This window comes from Hyperolius riggenbachi, chromosome 8 (genome assembly GCF_040937935.1).
Source record: "Hyperolius riggenbachi isolate aHypRig1 chromosome 8, aHypRig1.pri, whole genome shotgun sequence".
Classification (NCBI taxonomy): Eukaryota; Metazoa; Chordata; class Amphibia; order Anura; family Hyperoliidae; genus Hyperolius; species Hyperolius riggenbachi.
The window spans coordinates 268,219,137-268,239,216 of record NC_090653.1 but is presented as its reverse complement, the minus strand read 5'-3'; the positions used below and the strand labels follow the sequence as shown (position 1 = coordinate 268,239,216).

Genomic DNA, 20,080 nt, shown 5'->3' with positions numbered 1-20,080 from the left:
GGAGGCAGCGGCAGCGAATGGCTGACTGCAGAGCTGCGGCGAGGGACATGCTGGGAGCGTGGGGCTGGAGGAAGCCCCGGGTAAGTAGCATTTATTTCATTAAAAATGCCTGATAACTCCTTTAAACAACCCCCCCCCCCCACACACACACACACACACACACAAACCTACCTACCTGGTGATGCCTAACCCCACTCCTGCCCACCCACCATACAAACTACTTGTCTGACACCTACTCCCCCCCCTCCAACTACCTGTTTGACAGTGCCTAACTGCCTGCCTCCCCCCTCCCCTGCCGCCAATCACACCACAAGAAGAAAAAACGTTCCCCCTCAGGCCAGGGTCAGAATGGGGATGATTATCACACAAAAAAAACCTCAGAGGGCACTGGCCTGGGCAGAGAATTGAATTTGACAGCAGTAGCAGGCAGGCAGCAAAGTGTGAGTAACTCAGTGACAAGAAGGGAGAAGAAGTACAGAAACAAAATTTATAAAAACCACCTTCTCCTCTGGCAACCTGGACCCAACCTCCTCTATCCTCCTGTCTCCTCAGTCCTACACCTCCTCCTCCTCCACAGCAGCAAGCAGCTATAGGTGGCATCTCCGACTCCCAGCCCCCAGAGTGTCCGACTCCTCCAGCCAGGACAGCCAGCCAGCCACTCGTAGCCGCAGCTCCAGGCCCCCAGCCCCCCCAGCACAGAAAGCTGAAGAGTGAGACAGCTCACTCCGACGACACCTCAGGCACAGCAGCACAGGGGAGGACTGTGTCCGACTCCTCCAGCCAGCCACTCGTAGCCACAGCTCCAGGCCCCCAGCCCCCCCAGCACAGAAAGCTGAAGAGTGAGACAGCTCACTCCGATGACACCGCAGGCACAGCAGCACGTTGTGGGCGGCAATGGCTCCAGACGGGGTGCTGAGTCAAGCAGTTTCAACCCACCTGGCCGGAGAGGACCTAAGCTATTTGTGTCCTTGTGCCGCTCACATCCACCGCAGGCGCAGCCACGCACAAGGGCACACCACGGCCGGCCGCCTCAGCCCCTTCTTTGATTGGATACTTCAACTTGCCGGAAAAAATCGCGCAAGGTTGCGATCCCCACTGCGAACCTGTCACCTGTGGTATGTCTGCGGCCGCTGCGTATAGCAGCGGCCAGCCCTAATTACTTAGGATTAGGGCAGCCCGGGGGGCAATTGCCCCCCGTCCCCCTGGGCCAGTCCTCCCCTGGATCTGCTCCATGCGTCTGACACCCGGGGGAGGAAGTGAGTGATTGCCTGCACTCCTCTCTTCAGTCTGACAAAAGTGCCGTAATTCAGAGATGGGAAAGTTAGTACGGCACGTAATTGTACAACAATTGTACGGTGGGGACTGGGGAGGGAGAGAGACAAGTGAGACAGCCATGAGGAGGAAAGGAGGCAATAAATACCAAGATTACAAAGCCAGACGGGCTGTAGTTTGCCCAGCTCTGCTTTTAGTCACACAGGCTCCAGCGTCCCTTCACGATCGTGCAAGCACAGACAGAGTGAGAGACTGCTTGCAACGTACCTCGTTCTAACTTCCTAGAAGAGCACTATGCAGTATAACAGATGGCCCCGCCTATTGCCATGCCGAGCCAATGAGTGTACGAGCCCGCCGGAAAGCGGGAGATCTCGTACGTAGAGGAGCTGAGCTTGCTGGGCACAGAGGAGTCAGCGCTGAGTGCAGAGAACAGCGCTGGCTTTTCTAATATGCAAAATAGCAGCCGGGCGGGGCCTTAATTCACCCGGGCGGCGCGCCCACTTAATTGATCCTGGGGAGAACACTGTTTTATATCACTTTTGTACTTGTCATATGGACAATTTTAACTTATGTTTAAATCTCAGGGAATCTCTGTAGAGCATCAAATCTCAGAGAATATCTGTAAAGCACCAAATCTCAGTGAATCTCTGTAGAGCATCAAATCTCAGAGAATATCTGTAAAGCATCAAATCTCAGAGAATCTCTGTAGAGCACCAAATCTCAGGGAATCTCTGTAAATAATCAAATCTCAAGGAATCTCTGTAGACACCAAATCTCAGAGAATCTCTGTAGAGCATCAGATCTCAGACAATATCTGTAGAGCAGCAAGTCTCAGAGAATCTGTGTAGAGCACCAAATCTCAGAGAATCTCTGTAGAGCATCAGATCTCAGAGAATATCTGTAGAGCAGCAAGTATCAGAGAATCTCTGTAGAGCAGCAAGTCTCAGAGAATCTCTGTAGAGCATCAGATCTCAGAGAATATCTGTAGAGCAGCAAATATCAGAGAATCTCTGTAGAGCAGCCAGTCTCAGAAAATCTGTGTAGAGCATCAAATCTCAGAGAATCTCTGTAAAGCACCAAATCTCAGGGAATCTGTGTAGAGCAACACATTTTAGGGAATCTATGTAGAGCACCAAATTTCAGGGAATCTATGCAGCGCCCCAAATCTCAAGAAATCTTTCTAGAGCATCAATTCTCAGAGAATCTCTGTAGGGTACAAAATCTCAACAAATTTATGTAATGTACCAAATCTTCAGGGAATCTCTGTAGACACCAAATCTCAGGGAATCTCTGTAGAGCATCCAATCTCAGAGAATTTCTGCAGAGCACCAAAAAAAAATCTGTGCATAGCTGGAACTTTAAACAAATGACTGAGGTGCATGTATGGACCACAGTTATGAAGACAGGCTTACTAAACTAACTAAATATGTTCACACTTAAAACATAGTAGCTAATAGTCAACTAATACACTTTCAAGATCTCCTGTCTAACCATCATATTCATTCCAACCAGGACTTTTGATACTGGCAGCTACGCCACGCCTTCCGTAAGCAGTTTCCCCAGTCCTCAGTTTGTATGTACAACTCTCCTCTTGTTGAAATGATTAGGGATGACCCCTTTAGACATATGGTAGGGGAGGTGTATAAAACTCTAGTACACTATGGGTCACTGGAGCTTACCTCCCCCTCTCGTACAAAGTAGTATTCAGATGGTGTTGAAATTACAGTTAAAGATTGGGAAGATGCACTATTTATCGCTAAGAAGAAGGTATCTCCATGAGTATGTGAAAGAGCTACCGTACTAAGCGCTACATCTTACATCAGGTTTACTTGTTCCCTGCTAGAAATATAACCCACAACTCTCGGACTGCTGCACCAAAATGCCACTCCCCTTACCCCTCATTCTTTCACCTTTTATGGAGCTGACCAGTGGTCCAGGATTATTGGACGCAAATTATCAGATTCCTACATGACAAAATGGGTTGTCCCATGAACTTAGACCCAATTCTTTTCCTCCTGGTTGTTATCCAAGATGAAGGGATTGTATGTTCTCTTAAGACCTTCCTAACTGAAATGTGCATTTCACTGTAAATGTTGGAGCTTTGTGTGAATTAATTTCTTTCCCTCAAGTCTGTTCTTACACTTATTTCTGCTCATTTTCCTCCACAGACGTGAAAGTGGTCACCATCGGAGAGCAGGAGAAGTTGACCATTCTCAGAGGGTGTCCAGGTCACCCAGGCTCTCCTGGTCAGAAGGGAGATATGGGGGCACCAGGGGAGAAAGGTGGGCTATGAACCTTCAGAAAGAGACAAAGTGAAACTCCCTTCCTATCTACACAAAAATAATAAAAACCTCTCTGAGCATGACAAAGACAACATCAACTATTTCTTTATTTTTCTGTAAAAACATTGAAAACCGATGCCGTTTCGACATTGCTGCTCAGTTGAGGTGATGGTGCCCCGGTAGTTTGGTGTCTGTTATGCATAGGGAAAATTACTGTGGAACACCCATGAAATGCCCTAAAAATGCTTCAGGCACAGAGCATAACACTGATGAGACATCAAGAAAAAATGTACCGGTATGGGTTTTGACAGTGTTTTGAACCATTGCTCCCCCAGTGGCAGGAACGGGGAGGAAACATTAGCACTGGTTATTATTAGTGATGGTCATGTCTTGGAGAACTCATGGAGAAGCATGTGATCAGTTTGGTCAGGTGATAAATATGTACGTTTTGGATTTGCTAGTCATGATCATGTGCTAAAGCAGGATGTGATCAAAGCAAACCAGAGCTTTGCAAATCTATCAGCTGATCAAACAGTTTGGGTCACCCTGAGCTGCATGGTTACTCTGTTGTACTCGACCAATCACTATTTCATACAGCCTTATCAATCCCTGCCATGTACTGATGAGGACCAAAAGTCCGAAACAGGCTGTCTACATGTGGGTTTCATATGGCTGTGTAAAACTTAAAGCTATTGGCTTAAGAAGGGCGAAAAGGGATAATTTGCATATTTAGTAGGTGTGAATTGTGGGTAACCACAAATGTTCATTTATAACTGAATTATTGCAAATTTCCTTCTGTTTTAAGAAGGCAATTACACCAAGCTTTGCTTTTTTAGTAGGAGGGCTTTTTGAATCCTTTTATCCCCCTATACATTCCTAGTAGTTTGGGTCACCCTGAGCTGCGTGGTTACTCTGATCAAACAAATCACATGCTTCTCCATGAGTTCTCCTCCTAGACATAACCATCACTAGTTATCATTCATCATAGATTCTGTGTGATTTTTATGAAGCAAATTTTATCTGTTTGGTAGCTAGGAGCAACACAGACAGTTATAACTTCAAAGTAGGGAGCAGTGAGATTGCTGAATTTCTTTACAATTTACCAGAAAAAAAACACATTGTCTACTTTATACATTTATGATTTTATTTTTATTTTTACCTTTTATGTATTCTAGGACAGAAGGGTTCTGAAGGACAGATTGGGAAAGCTGGGCCACCTGGTGTAAAAGGTCAGTATAAAGTACTTTTCAATAGAAACTCAGTAGCCCAGTTTTAGCTGCTGCAATCATTCATTAAGGAGCAGCAAACTTGACCCCAAACACTAACCCTCTAGCTAAGACCCATACAATAATCATTCTTAACTCTCCACTAACCAACACACATAGATACATACACAAAGATACCTAAAGATCCCTCAAGCTCACCTAGCTGGAGGTCTATAGGTTCAGTGGTCGTGTTCCCACCCCATAGTCCAACACTGCAGGCAATGCAATTGACATGCTGACCAATTCCAAAATGCCCTTGTTTATCTTCCCAGGTTACAATACGAGGGGGGGGGGGGGGGGGGGGAGGGCGGTAGCAGCCACAACCACATCCCTCACCCACAGGGACAATGACAGGGTGGGTGGGTGAATACCTACTGATTCTACACACAGATGATATACTGGGTGGCCCTGGCACCATGATAACATAGTCTCCCATCTCCAGAAGTCCTTAGAGCCCTGGCTGGAAGATGCTTGGGGACTTCACCACAGGACAGATGAGTATCAGGACGGAGCTATCGTTTTTTACTGAAAAAGTATATATATAATATAATAAGTAAGCTATAATCAAGCAGTGGCTGAATAGAGTACTGGTTAAGGGCTCTGCCTTTGACATGGGAGACCAGGGTTCGAATCCTGGCTAGGTCAAGTACTCAAAATTCAGTAAGGAGTTCAAGGCAAGACTCTCTAACACTGCAGGGTGGCCTCTTGAGCGCGTCCCAGTGGCTGCAGCTCTTGAGCGCTTTGAGTCCGACAGGAGAAAAGCGCTATACAAATGTTCGAATTATTATTATAAATTATTAAGTAATACAAAACTAAAGACTCTCAAAGAAATAGGTAACTACAGTAAATAAAAAAATTATCAAAAATGTATTATAATAATAGTTAATAATACTAACTATATTAATTTAACAGTCATATTTCTAATTTTTGGGGGAGTCTTTAGTCTGGTATTAATAATCTTTGGACAAGCCTCAGGCCCTTTGGACTCCTACATTTTATGTTGGTCTATGGATCTTTTTATATAGTTCTGTAAGCTATTGGGGGGGGGGGGGTGCTATATAGTTTGTTCTGTGTGCAGTGGCGTAGCTAAGGAGCTGTGGGCCCCGATGCAAGTTTTACAATGGGGCCCCCCAGGCACTCTATACATAACAATTGATACGGCGCACCAAAACCTGACAATGGCAACTACAGTGTCAGAGGTGCAAGAAGGGGATGGGGAAGAGCTTGTTAATGTTTACCACTACTCAATGTATATATAGAAGTGATTATTATGAGCACAGGACCAATAGAGAGCTAATACTGTAGTTGAGGGAGGGCCCTTCGGGGCCCCTCTGGCCCAAGGGCCCCGATGCGGTCGCTACCGCTGCACCCCCTATTGCTACGCCCCTGTCTGTGTGTTTTATGCTGCTAAACAATAAAATAAAATAAAATACATCTCTTATTTCCATCCTGTAGGAGAGAAAGGAGAAAGCGGTATAAGAGAATCTTTATATGGTAAGTGGATTTCCTGAATGTGCTCAGTAACCAATCATCTCCTTTCTCAGATGCTTGGACTCACGTACACTAGTAGGTCCCCGCTGCGCTTCAATGACAATGTGAACGACGGTCCCATCAGATCTGATTTATAGTCTGCTGTGTCTGTCCACTAGGCTCAACGTTTTTGGCTACTGCTCTTTCTCATGTGCCTCTATAAGTAAACGACACAACAATATTAAACAGTCATGCCTTCTTGGGGGGTGAGTACAACACTTAAATAGGAACTTTAACCAAGGATTGAACTTCGTTCCAAACAGTAGCCGCTATCCCCTTTTCTACCAGAAATCCTTACCTTTTCTCCCTCTATCAGATGGAATAAAGTGGTAGTTGTGGGCCTGCTCCCCCCCTCTGGGCCCCCTGCGGTAGCAGGTGCTGCTCCCCTGTAGTTACAACCCTGCCCATGGGGTACGCAGACCACACATTGAAAACCTAGGGTCTAAAAGCCTTCTCAAGCAGATCACTTGTAATGAGTTATACAAACACACTTAAAGAGAGTCTGAAGCCATTTATTGTATCTCTTTTTATTGCGCAGTTACCTTATGCATTAAGATCCAAGCTGATTTGCCGCATCCCCGCGGTAGAACAAGGTATGTATCCCTCTGAAATCCCCGTGGCAAAATTCTGCGTTCGCAGAATTGTGCTGCCTGGTAGAGGCAGAGCTGTGCACAGTAGCTCTGACTCTTCTCCAGTCAATCTCCGCCTCTCCCCGCCCCTCTCAGTCTTCTTTCAGTCTACCAGGCAGCAAAATCTGTAACTTCTGCAAAGTCGTGGAACTTTGCCCCGGTATGTCAGGCGGTTAAATACCTCGTTCTGTCACAGGGATGCAGTGAATGACTTCAAACTCTCTTTAAAAAAAAAAAAAGCAATTTCCTTCAAAGTGTCTCTTGAAATAACCTGTTGTGCTCTGCATTTTTTGTATTCCCCAGTCCCCAGGAGCTGCAAGGAGCTGCAGAATCAGGGGGAGGTTCTTAGTGGCTGGTACACCATTTACCCCGATGGCAGCAAACCCATGAAGGTCCTGTGTGATATGGCCACAGATGGTGGAGGCTGGATTGTAAGTTTTCATGCGCAGCTTGTGAATCGGCAGGTGAACACATGGCATGTTAGACCCGCCCCCTATACATCATCATGGAGGCAAAATTTGACCCCTCACCACAGTCAGCAGATACATGGCAACCAATCAGCTATATCCCTACCTCCTGGACCACACCCCCACCATAAAAGCACCAGCACGGCAGCCATTTTACACTCTGCCTGTGTGCTGTGTGAAGCAGTTTAGGGAGAAAGCTGTGCTGTGGATAGGGAAAGTAGTAATTAAGCCTGTGTTCTGTGTCCCCAGTGCAGTTTCTTGCTGCTACAGTATCAATTCACCATCTACATAACCCCAAGAGCCCTTCTAAAGGCTATTTTTCTTTTTGTGCTATTGTTATAGTGCAGTTCTGTGTGTCCAGTGCACACGTTAGCTATTGGAGACAGGTCTGGTGGTCCTAGTAGTGTACCGACTATAACCCAATAATCCTTCACCACCACTACTGGCATCTAGTATCCACTACTGCCCTGTATAAGGCCTCACTGGCAGGGCCTATATTTTGAGTTGATTGTTGCACATAGCATAAACCTATCTGTCACCTGACCTGCATGAAGTGACATTCAGTTAAAAAAAAAAAAAACACACCTGAGTGTCTAGAACCACTGCTGGCATCTAGAATCTACTACTGCCCCCTGTATAAGGCCTCAATGCAGAATCAGTGAGTTTTTTGGGGGTCAGTTAACTGTCATTGTCATTAAAAAAATCCACTTACCTGGGGTTTCTTCCAGCCCCTGGCATCTGTCCTGTGCCCTTGCCGCAGCTCCAGTGGCTCCCGGTCCCCTCCGGTGGCGATGACGACCTCACCAGGTCAGCTTCCGCGTCGGCTCTCTCTGCGCTCCAGCATGTGGTTCACTGGTGCGCTGTCATCTGGACTCTACAGCACAGGCGCAGTAGTTCTGGGCCTGCGCTGTACAGTCCAAATGACATCAGTGTGACTCTAAGAACCGGTCGCGCAGGCACAGTAGGAATCCTGCACCGAGGGGAACCAGGACCACCAGCGTAGAGTGAAGCTGCGGCGTGGGCACCGATCGGCAGGCAGGGGCTGTATGAAGCCCCAGGTAAGTGGATTTTTTTTATTTTTTATTAAGCTTGGATGTGTCCTTTAAAGTATGCTAATAGAAAATCATGTGCAAGGACAGCTTGTGGCCAAATAGTAAATTACACCTATATACACATACATACATTTAATTTTAATAAAAAGACACACAAAATTCAATTATGGGCTTGTAACTGGACGTAATGGGTGTGATGGATGTAAAACTGAAAAAATGCACCGTTATTTCCAAATAAAATATTTTTGCCATACATTGACTAGGGATATAATTTAAATGTTGCAATAACCGGAACAAATGGGCAAATGAAATATGTGGGTTGTATCCACACTAGAATATTTTAATTTAAAACTATGACTGCAAACTGAGAAATAATAAATGTTTTCCATTGCTTTCTTATTATTCCCATTAAAATCCATTTAGAATTTCGCAACTACATAATTTATCCCTGGAATTATTTTTGGATAATTAGTACTTGTGATAGTCATATATCTGTTAGATAGATTACTATGCATTTTCTGGCAATACTGGTCAATTGTCAGATATTCCTTTGTTATGTGACTCTTTTACTGTTCACATTCTTGTTGGCACTGTTTGCTTTTTGTCCATACTTGTTGTTTGTAATGAAAATTATTATGAAAAAAAAAAAAAAAGGAATTTAAGAATAAAATAATTTTTTGTAAAAAGGTACCACCTAAAGAAAGCCTAATTGGTGGGAAAAAAAACCCAAGGTATAGATCATTTCGTTATGATAAGTAGTGATAAAGTTATTGGGCAATGAAAGGGAGGAGCGCTGAAATGTGAAAATTCCTCTCGTCTATAAGGTGAAAACAACCCGCGGGCTGAAATGGTTAAACAACGTTTTCATCACTTTTGTGGCCAGAAGCAGTCCCTACAAGTTTTAAAATTTGCCAGCCCATTGAAGTCTATGGCGGTACGCCTGTTCGTGAACTATTGTGAAAAATTTGCGAACCAAAAATTTGATGTTCACTACATCACTACTAATTACCCCTCATCTGTGACTAATCACTACCATCATTTTTTTTTAAATTAAGTATTTATATAGCGCCGACATATTATGCAGCGCTGTACAGAGTATATTGTCTTGTCACTAACTGTCCCTCAGAGGGGCTCACAATCTAGTCCCTACCGTAGTCATATGCAGGGCCGGTTCAAGTAACAATTGGGCCCTAGGGCAAAATTGGCCTGGGGGCTCCCCAACAGACACCCCCCCAGCCAAAAAGCGTCATTAGAGGCCCTTTGTTGCAGCCAAATTTCCCTCCTGGGCCCCTGAGCTGGCTTCTCACCCTCCCCCCATCACCTTCCAACTTAACAGACTCTGCAGAGTCCCTGGGGGAGCAACAGTTAAGATGGGGGAGGGACACCTTGGGGGCCCCTACAGGCTCTGGGGCCCTGGGGCAATTGCCCATTTTTTCCTATGGTAGCTCCGGCCCTGGTCATATGTCTGTATCCTGTAGTGTATGTATCGTAGTCTAGGGCCAATTTAGGGGGAAGCCAATTAACTTATCTATGTGTTTTTGGGATGAAACCCACGCAGACACATGGGGAACATACAAACTCCTTGCAGATGTTGACCTGGATGGGAGAGCAGAGCAGCTAATTTGTAAACACAGGATGTTAACCCTATGTCTGCTTCCATGAAAGCAGGAGGTAGACACATTGCAGATTTATTGCAGGATTTGTATCAGCTGTAACAAAGAAATGTTTTTCTTTAAAGGTTATTATTCTGTTGCTTATCTTTTAGAGCAGAGAGGAAGTTCTGAGTTCAGGTCTGCTTTAACTAAAATGTAGTATTGTATGAATGTACTAATTGTAACCACTGGGTGGAACTCTTCATTTATTTTTGGTCACATACTGATACTGATACTGCCACATTATCTTTGCATTTATATTGCCAAGATAATGCAATTAATCTGCAGTACCTTGCAGAGAACATAAATCTAGACACAAATCAGTATAGTCAGATAGTAGTCAGAAAGCCATACGCAGGTTGATAGAGATCCAGTAAGTAATCGATCACGCCCTTATCAGAAATTGACTGTGTAGTAGTAGTCATTGATTTATCACAAAGCTGTATGATCCTATGTAGTTGCAAAGCCACTGCTCTCCTGATTTCATTTAACCACTTAAGGACTGCAGTCATAAAACCCCTTAAAGAGACTCTGAAGCGAGAATAAATCTCGCTTCAGAGCTCATAAATAGCAGGGGCACGTGTGCCCCTGCTAAAACGCCGCTATCCCGCGGCTAAACGGGGGTCCCTTCACCCCCAACCCACCCCCCGCAAAAGTGTGTCGTAAAAAGGTCGCAGAATTTCCCTTCCTGGAGGCAGGGCTAACGGCTGCAGCCCTGCCTCCAGTCGCGTCTGTCAGCGGCGCATCGCCGCCTCTCCCCCGCCCCTCTCAGTGAAGGAAGACTGAGAGGGGCGGGGGAGAGGCGGAGATACGCGCTGACAGATGCGCGTGGGGCAGGGCTGCGGCGGTTAGCCCTGCCCCAACCAGGAAGCGCTCCCCGGGTGTATCGAGGGGGATTTGGGGGTGAAGGGACCCCCGTTAAGCCGCGCTATAGCGGCGTTTTAGCAGGGGCACACGTGCCCCTGCTATGTATGAGGTCTGAAGCGAGATTTATTCTCGCTTCAGACTCTCTTTAAGGACCAGAGCCTTTTTTTCCATTCAGACCACTGCAGCTTTCACGGTTTATTGCTCGGTCATACAACCTACCACCTAAATGAATTTTACCTCCTTTTCTTGTCAATAATACAGCTTTCTTTTGGTGCTATTTGATTGCTGCTGCGAGTTTTACTTTTTATTATATTCATCAAAAAAGACATGAATTTTGTCAAAAAAATTACTTTTTTATCTTTCTGTGCTGACATTTTTTAAATAAAGTAAAATTTCCTATACATTTGAGCGCGAAAGTTATTCTGCTACTGTAGAAAGTGAGTTCCGCACGATGTCGGTAGAATCAAACGGCTTTATTGAATCATCACATAAGGGCTAAAAACCATCACCACATGCTGACATGTTTCGGACGTTGCACGTCCTTAATCATAGCATAGGTGCAGGTGAGCAAAGGTGATCCTTAAAAGGAGTGGGACCACACCCAACACCACCTACTCAAGGCTCCACCTTCACACAAAAAATGTATCATAAAAGATTGGGCAGTATCCCAAACAATGTGATCAGCATAAAAACAAATACAGAAAGTATAAAATGCTAAGGATTAGATACGTTGCAAGATTACGCAGCAATAAATACAAACAATATTGTATATAGCAAACACATGGTTCAAGGCAAGACAAAACAAGGACAAAAGCACAAAAGCAGAAACACAAGGACAATATATGTGTGTCTCTCTCTCAGGTGACTGAGTGTAAGTCCCATCTGGCGTTAAGGCCTCTCGGTGAGCGTGTCCCTAGCTGGAAAATCCAATATGCTTCTCGAGTGAGAAGACGTTTATAGGCATCCCCTCCTCTCAAAGGTCTTTGGACACGCTCTATACCTTGGAATGAAAATGAGGACATGTCACCTGAGTGGACCGACCTAAAATGCTTAGCCACATTAGATATTTCTACAGTAAGCCAGCCAGCTCCTCTGTAGTGTTCACTTATCCGTTGTCTGAGGTGTCGGGTAGTACACCCCACATATTGTACCTGACATAAGGAACATGAAATAAGATAGACAACGGACTTCGTGTGACAATTGATGTATTGTCTAATGGGAAAACCTTTTCCGTTAGAGAGGGAGATGATAGATCGAGTGGTATTATGAACACTGCAATAATTACAAGTAGAAAAATTGCATCTGTATGAACCTTGGGTAGTTAACCAGCACGGTCGTTGTGTGCCGGTGGTAAACAAGCTAGGGGACAAAATGCTCCCCAATGTGGGGGCCTTTCTGCTGGCAAAACTGACTCCTTGTTTGAGAATGACATTAAGGGTGTCATCAGCCTGCAATACTGGCAGGCATCTTTTGATAATTTGTATAACCTGTCTGTACTCTTGACTGTACGTGGTCACGAATACTGTGTCTATCTTTGGTCGCGAGCGTGCCTCCCGAGAAACGGGGTGTAGAAGTTCCTCCCTGGTTCTCATGAGGGCGTGTTTCTTGCCCCTCTGTATCATCCAATTGGGATACCCACGCTCCGCAAGACGAGAACCTACGGTGTCCAGCTCCACCCCAAGAACCGAAACATCAGAACAATTCCTACGGATCCGTATGGACTCACCCACCGGAACTGCTCTGTACGACGCCTTCCAGGCTATATAAGAGACACCAAGCATGTCCTTAGTAGTCTACAGCATTTCCAATGGCGGGAGAAATATAGTTGGATCGCTATAGATGTCAAATCTCTTTATTCATGCATCCCTCATTCTCTAGCATTGGATGCTTTGGATTATCATATGGCCAGATATTCTGCTTTCTCGGAGGACCTCCAGTTCTTCGTCGGGCGTGCCGTCCACTATCTGCTTACCCACAATTATTTTCTTTTTGATTCAGATTTTTATTTGCAACGCTGTGGAGCATCGATGGGAGCGAAATTTTCTCCCTCACTCGCCAACCTATATATGGGCTGGTGGGAGGAGCTCCACCTGTTTAGCGATTCTAATATTTTTTCAAGTCATATTGTGTGGTACGGCAGATATATAGACGACCTTTTGGTCGTCTGGGACGGCACGCACGACGAGGCTCTGAAGTTTGTTGACTTCCTTAACACCAACAATTTGAATCTTGTCTTTACTTCCCAATGGTCACCCCTGGAGGTCAATTTTCTTGATCTCACTCTTAGGGGCGATTCCGCCCTGGCCTCGGTAGTTTCTAGCACGTACCGCAAGCCCTGCGGTGGCAACTCCACCCTGAGAGCGAATAGTTGCCATCCCTTACACACTATCCGAGCAGTTCCGGTGGGTGAGTCCATACGGATCCGTAGGAATTGTTCTGATGTTTCGGTTCTTGGGGTGGAGCTGGACACCGTAGGTTCTCGTCTTGCGGAGCGTGGGTATCCCAATTGGATGATACAGAGGGGCAAGAAACACGCCCTCATGAGAACCAGGGAGGAACTTCTACACCCCGTTTCTCGGGAGGCACGCTCGCGACCAAAGATAGACACAGTATTCGTGACCACGTACAGTCAAGAGTACAGACAGGTTATACAAATTATCAAAAGATGCCTGCCAGTATTGCAGGCTGATGACACCCTTAATGTCATTCTCAAACAAGGAGTCAGTTTTGCCAGCAGAAAGGCCCCCACATTGGGGAGCATTTTGTCCCCTAGCTTGTTTACCACCGGCACACAACGACCGTGCTGGTTAACTACCCAAGTTTCATACAGATGCAATTTTTCTACTTGTAATTATTGCAGTGTTCATAATACCACTCGATCTATCATCTCCCTCTCTAACGGAAAAGGTTTTCCCATTAGACAATACATCAATTGTCACACGAAGTCCGTTGTCTATCTTATTTCATGTTCCTTATGTCAGGTACAATATGTGGGGTGTACTACCCGACACCTCAGACAACGGATAAGTGAACACTATAGAGGAGCTGGCTGGCTTACTGTAGAAATATCTAATGTGGCTAAGCATTTTAGGTCGGTCCACTCAGGTGACATGTCCTCATTTTCATTCCAAGGTATAGAGCGTGTCCAAAGACCTTTGAGAGGAGGGGATGCCTATAAACGTCTTCTCACTCGAGAAGCATATTGGATTTTCCAGCTAGGGACACGCTCACCGAGAGGCCTTAACGCCAGATGGGACTTACACTCAGTCACCTGAGAGAGAGACACACATATATTGTCCTTGTGTTTCTGCTTTTGTGCTTTTGTCCTTGTTTTGTCTTGCCTTGAACCATGTGTTTGCTATATACAATATTGTTTGTATTTATTGCTGCGTAATCTTGCAACGTATCTAATCCTTAGCATTTTATACTTTCTGTATATGTTTTTATGCTGATCACATTGTTTGGGATACTGCCCAATCTTTTATGATACATTTTTTGTGTGAAGGTGGAGCCTTGAGTAGGTGGTGTTGGGTGTGGTCCCACTCCTTTTAAGGATCACCTTTGCTCACCTGCACCTATGCTATGATTAAGGACGTGCAACGTCCGAAACATGTCAGCATGTGGTGATGGTTTTTAGCCCTTATGTGATGATTCAATAAAGCCGTTTGATTTTACCGACATCGTGCGGAACTCACTTTCTACAGCATTGGACTTTGGGTCAGAGCAGCCCGGTTTCCTGCACTGTCGGCAGCTGGGGGTTGTGAGCGGAGTTCCACACACAAGTTATTCTGCTACATGTCTTTGATAAAAGAAAAACCATTCAGTGTATATTTATTGGATTCGGTAAAAGTTATAGCGTTTACAAACTATGGTGCCAAAAGTGAATTTTCCCATTTTCAAGCATCTCTGACTTTTCTGCGCACCTGTCAGGTTTCATGAGGGGCTAAAATTCCAGGATAGTACAAATACCCCCCAAATGACCCCATTTTGGAAAGAAGACATCCCAAAGTATTCAGTGAGAGGCATGGTGAGTTCATAGAAGATTTTATTTTTTGTCACAAGTTAGCGGAAAATGACACTTTGTGACAAAAAAAAAAAAAAAGTTTCCATTTCTTCTAACTTGCGACAAAAAAAAATGAAATCTGCCACGGACTCACTATGCTTCTCTCTGAATACCTTGACCCCATTTTGGAAAGAAGACATCCCAAAGTATTCAGTGAGAGGCATGGTGAGTTCATAGAAGATTTTACTTTTTGTCACAAGTTAGCGGAAAATGACACTTTGTGACAAAAAAAAAAAGTTTCCATTTCTTCTAACTTGCGACAAAAAAAAAATGAAATCTGCCACGGACTCACTATGCTCCTCTCTGAATACCTTGAAGTGTCTACTTTCCAAAATGGGGTCATTTGTGGGGTGTGTTCACTGTCCTGGCATTTTGGGGGGTGCCTAATTGTAAGCACCCCTGAAAAGCCTAAAGATGCACATTGGACTTTGGGCCCCTTAGCGCAGTTAGGCTGCAAAAAAGTGCCACACATGTGGTATTGCCGTACTCAGGAGAAGTAGTATAATGTGTTTTGGGGTGTATTTTTACACATACCCATGCTGGGTGGGAGAAATATCTCCGTAAATGACAATTGTTTTATTTTTTTTACACACAATTGTCTATTTATAGAGATATTTCTCCCACTCAGCATGGGTATGTGGAAAAATACACCCCAAAACACATTATACTACTTCTCCTGAGTACGGCGATACCACATGTGTGGCACTTTTTTGCACCCTAACTGCGCTAAGGGGCCCAAAGTTCAATGAGTACCTTTAGGATTTCACAGGTCATTTTGAGAAATTTCGTTTCAAGTCTACTCCTCACGGTTTAGGGCCCCTAAAATGCCAGGACAGTATAGGAAGCCCACAAATTACCCCATTTTAGAAAGAAGACACCCCAAGGTATTCCGTTAGTAGGATGGTGAGTTCATAGAAGATTTTTTTTTTGTCACAAGTTAGCGGAAATTGATTTTAATTGTTTTTTTTTCACAAAGTGTCATTTTCCGCTAACTTGTGACAAAAAATAAAATCTTCTATGAACTCACCATACTCCTAACGGAATACCTTGGGGTGTCTTCTTTCTAAAATGGGGTCATTTGTGGGGTTCCTATACTGCCCTGGCATTTTAGGGGCCCTAAACCGTGAGGAGTAGTCTTGAAACCAAATGTCGCAAAATGACCTGTGAAATCCTAAAGGTACTCATTGGACTTTGGGCCCCTTAGCGCACTTAGGGTGCAAAAAAGTGCCACGCATGTGGTACCGCCGTACTCAGGAGAAGTAGTATAATGTGTTTTGGGGTGTATTTTTACACATACCCATGCTGGGTGGGAGAAATATCTCTGTAAATGACAATTGTTTGATTTTTTTTACACACAATTGTCCATTTACAGAGAGATTTCTCCCACCCAGCATGGGTATGTATAAAAATACACCCCAAAACACATTATACTACTTCTTCTGAGTACGGCGATACCACATGTGTGACACTTTTTTGCAACCTAGGTGCGCTAAGGGGCCTAACGTCCTATTCACAGGTCATTTTGAGGCATTTGGATTCTAGACTACTCCTCACGGTTTAGGGCCCCTAAAATGCCAGGGCAGTATAGGAACCCCACAAGTGACCCCATTTTAGAAATAAGACACCCCAAGGTATTCTGTTAGGAGTATGGTGAGTTCATAGAAGATTTTTTTTTGTCACAAGTTAGCGGAAAATGACACTTTGTGAAAAAAAAAACAATACATATCAATTTCCGCTAACTTGTGACAAAAAATAAAATCTTATATGAACTCACCATACTCCTAACGGAATACCTTGGGGTGTCTTCTTTCTAGAATGGGGTCATTTGTGGGGTTCCAATACTGCCCTGGCATTTTAGGGGCCCTAAACTGTGAGGAGTAGTCTTGAACCCAAATGTCTCAAAATGACCTGTGAAATCCTAAAGGTACTCATTGGACTTTGGGCCCCTTAGCACAGTTAGGCTGCAAAAAAGTGTCACACATGTGGTATCGCCGTACTCAGAAGAAGTAGTATAATGTGTTTTGTGGTGTATTTTTACATATAACCATGCTGGGTGGGAGAAATATCTCTGTAAATGACACATTTTTGATTTTTTTTACACACAATTGTCCATTTACAGAGAGATTTCTCCCACCCAGCATGGGTATGTGTAAAAATACACCACAAAACACATTATACTACTTCTCCTGAGTATGGCGATACTACATGTGTGACACTTTTTTGCAGCCTAGGTGCGCTAAGGGGCCCAACGTCCTATTCACAGGTCATTTTAAGGCATTTGTTTTCTAGACTACTCCTCACGGTTTAGGGCCCCTAAAATGCCAGGGCAGAATAGGAACCCCACAAGTGACCCCATTTTAGAAAGAAGACACCCCAAGGTATTCCGTTAGGGGTATGGTGAGTTCATAGAAGATTTTATTTTTTGTCACAAGTTAGTGAAAAATGACACTTTGTGAAAAAAACAATAAAAATCCAATTTCCGCTAACTTTTGACAAAAAATAAAATCTTCTATGAACTCATCATACACCTAACAGAATACCTTGGGGTGTCTTCTTTCTAAAATGGGGTCACTTGTGGGGTTCCTATACTGCCCTGGCATTTTACGGGCCCAAAACTGTGAGTAGTCTGGAAACCAAATTTCTCAAAATGACTGTTCAGGGGTATAAGCATCTGCAAATTTTGATGACAGGTGGTCTATGAGGGGGCATATTTTGTGGAAACGGTCATAAGCAGGGTAGCCTCTTAGATGACAGGATGTGTTGGGCCTGATCTGACGGATAGGAGTGCTAGGGGGGTGACAGGAGGTGATTGATGGGTGTCTCAGGGGGCGGTTAGAGGGGAAAATAGATGCAATCAATGCACTGGGGAGGTGATCGGAAGGGGGTCTGAGGGGGATCTGAGGGTTTGGCGGAGTGATCAGGAGTCCACACGGGGCAAATTAGGGCCTGATCTGATGGGTAGGTGTGCTAGGGGGTGACAGGAGGTGATTGATGGGTGTCTCAAGGTGTGATTAGAGGGGGGAAATAGATGCAAGCAATGCACTAGCGAGGTGATCAGGGCTGGGGTCTGAGGGCGTTCTGAGGTGTGGGCGGGTGATTGGGTGCCCGCAAGGGGCAGATTAGGGTCTAATCTGATGGGTAACAGTGACAGGTGGTGATAGGGGGTGATTGATGGGTGATTGATGGGTAATTAGTGGGTGTTTAGAGGAGAGAAGAGATGTAAACACTGCACCTGGGAGATGATCTGATGTCGGATCTGCGGGCGATCTATTGGTGTGGGTGGGTGATCAGATTGCCCGCAAGGGGCAGGTTAGGGGCTGATTGATGGGTGGCAGTGACAGGGGGTGATTGATGGGTGGCAGTGACAGGGGGTGATTGATGGGTGATTGACAGGTGATCAGTGGGTTATTACAGGGAATAACAGATGTAAATATTGCACTGGCGAATTGATAAGGGGGGGTCTGAGGGCAATCTGAGCATGTGGGCGGGTGATTGGGTGCCCGCAAGGAGCAGATTAGGGTCTAATCTGATGGGTAACAGTGACAGGTGGTGATAGGGGGTGATTGATGGGTAATTAGTGGGTGTTTAGAGGAGAGAATAGATGTAAACACTGCGCTTGGGAGGTGATCTGATGTCGGATCTGCGGGCGATCTATTGGTGTGGGTGGGTGATCAGATTGCCCGCAAGTGGCAGGTTAGGGGGTGATTGATGGGTGGCAGTGACAGGGGGTGATTGATGGGTGGCAGTGACAGGGGGTGATTGACAGGTGATCAGTGGGTTATTACAGGGAAGAACGGATGTAAATAATGCACTGGCGAATCGATAAGGGGGGGTTTGAGGGCAATCTGAGCGTGTGGGCGGGTGATTGGGTGCCCGCAAGGGTCTAATCTGATGGGTAACAGTGACAGGTGGTGATAGGGGGTGATTGATGGGTGATTGATGGGTAATTAGTGGGTGTTTAGAGGAGAGAATAGATGTAAACAATGGATTTGGGAGGTGATCTGATGTCGGATCTGCGGGCGATCTATTGGTGTGGGTGGGTGATCAGATTGCCCGCAAGGGGCAGGTTAGGGGCTGATTGATGGGTGGCAGTGACAGGGGGTGATTGACGGGTGATTGACAGGTGATTGACAGGTGATCAGGGGGATAGATGCATACAGTACACAGGGGGGGGAGGGTCTGGGGGGGTCTGGGGAGAATCTGAGGGGTGGGGGGGGTGATCAGGAGGGAGCAGGGGGCAGTTTAGGGACTAAAAAAAAATAGCGTTGACAGATAGTGACAGGGAGTGATTGATGGGTGATTAGGGGGGTGATTGTGTGCAAACAGTGGTCTGGGGGGTGGGCAGGGGGGGTCTGAGGGGTGCTGTGGGCGATCTGGGGCAGGGGGGGTAAAAAATCAGTGTGCTTGGTGCAGACTAGGGTGGCTGCAGCCTGCCCTGGTGGTCCCTCGGACACTGGGACCACCAGGGCAGGAGGCAGCCTGTATAATACACTTTGTAAACATTACAAAGCGTATTATACGCTTCCTATCCGGCGATCGTCGGGTTAACAACCCGCCAGCGCTTCCGATTGGCCGGCGGGTTGACGTCGCGGGTGGGCGGAGCCTATTGCCGGCGGATGCGTGCGCATCCCAGCGCGCGATCCCCGGCCAAAGAGTGCCCCAGGACCTGACGCCATTCTGCGTTACGTGGTCCTGGGGCTGCCACTTTGCCGCCGCCAATATGAAGTAGGCGGTCGGCAAGTGGTTAAAGGGGAACTGAAGAGAGAGGTATATGGAGGCTGACATGTTTATTTCCTTTTAAGCAATACCAGTTGCCTGGCAGCCCTGCTGATTCTCTGCCTCTAATATTATTAGCCATATCCCCTGAACAAGCATGCAGCAGATCAGGTGTTTTGAACTTTAAAGTCAGATCTGACTAGCTGCATGCTTGTTTCTGGTGCTATTCAGATACCACTGCAGAGAAATAGATAGTGTTGGGCGAACAGTGTTCGCCACTGTTCG

General features: G+C 45.6%; 1 protein-coding gene across 3 annotated transcripts in view; it reads left to right on the top strand.

Annotated features, from left to right (window-relative positions):
• LOC137527859 (ficolin-1-like) overlaps positions 1-20,080 on the top strand; it is a 47,632-nt gene that overhangs the window by 9,603 nt on the left and 17,949 nt on the right. For all 3 annotated transcript variants that reach the window (XM_068248827.1, XM_068248828.1, XM_068248826.1), the window contains 4 exons: positions 3,441-3,554; positions 4,730-4,783; positions 6,275-6,313; positions 7,282-7,409. In XM_068248827.1, coding sequence (XP_068104928.1) covers positions 3,533-3,554; positions 4,730-4,783; positions 6,275-6,313; positions 7,282-7,409 — 243 coding nt within the window. In that variant the 5' untranslated portion in view covers positions 3,441-3,532. The remainder of the gene's footprint in view (positions 1-3,440; positions 3,555-4,729; positions 4,784-6,274; positions 6,314-7,281; positions 7,410-20,080) is intronic.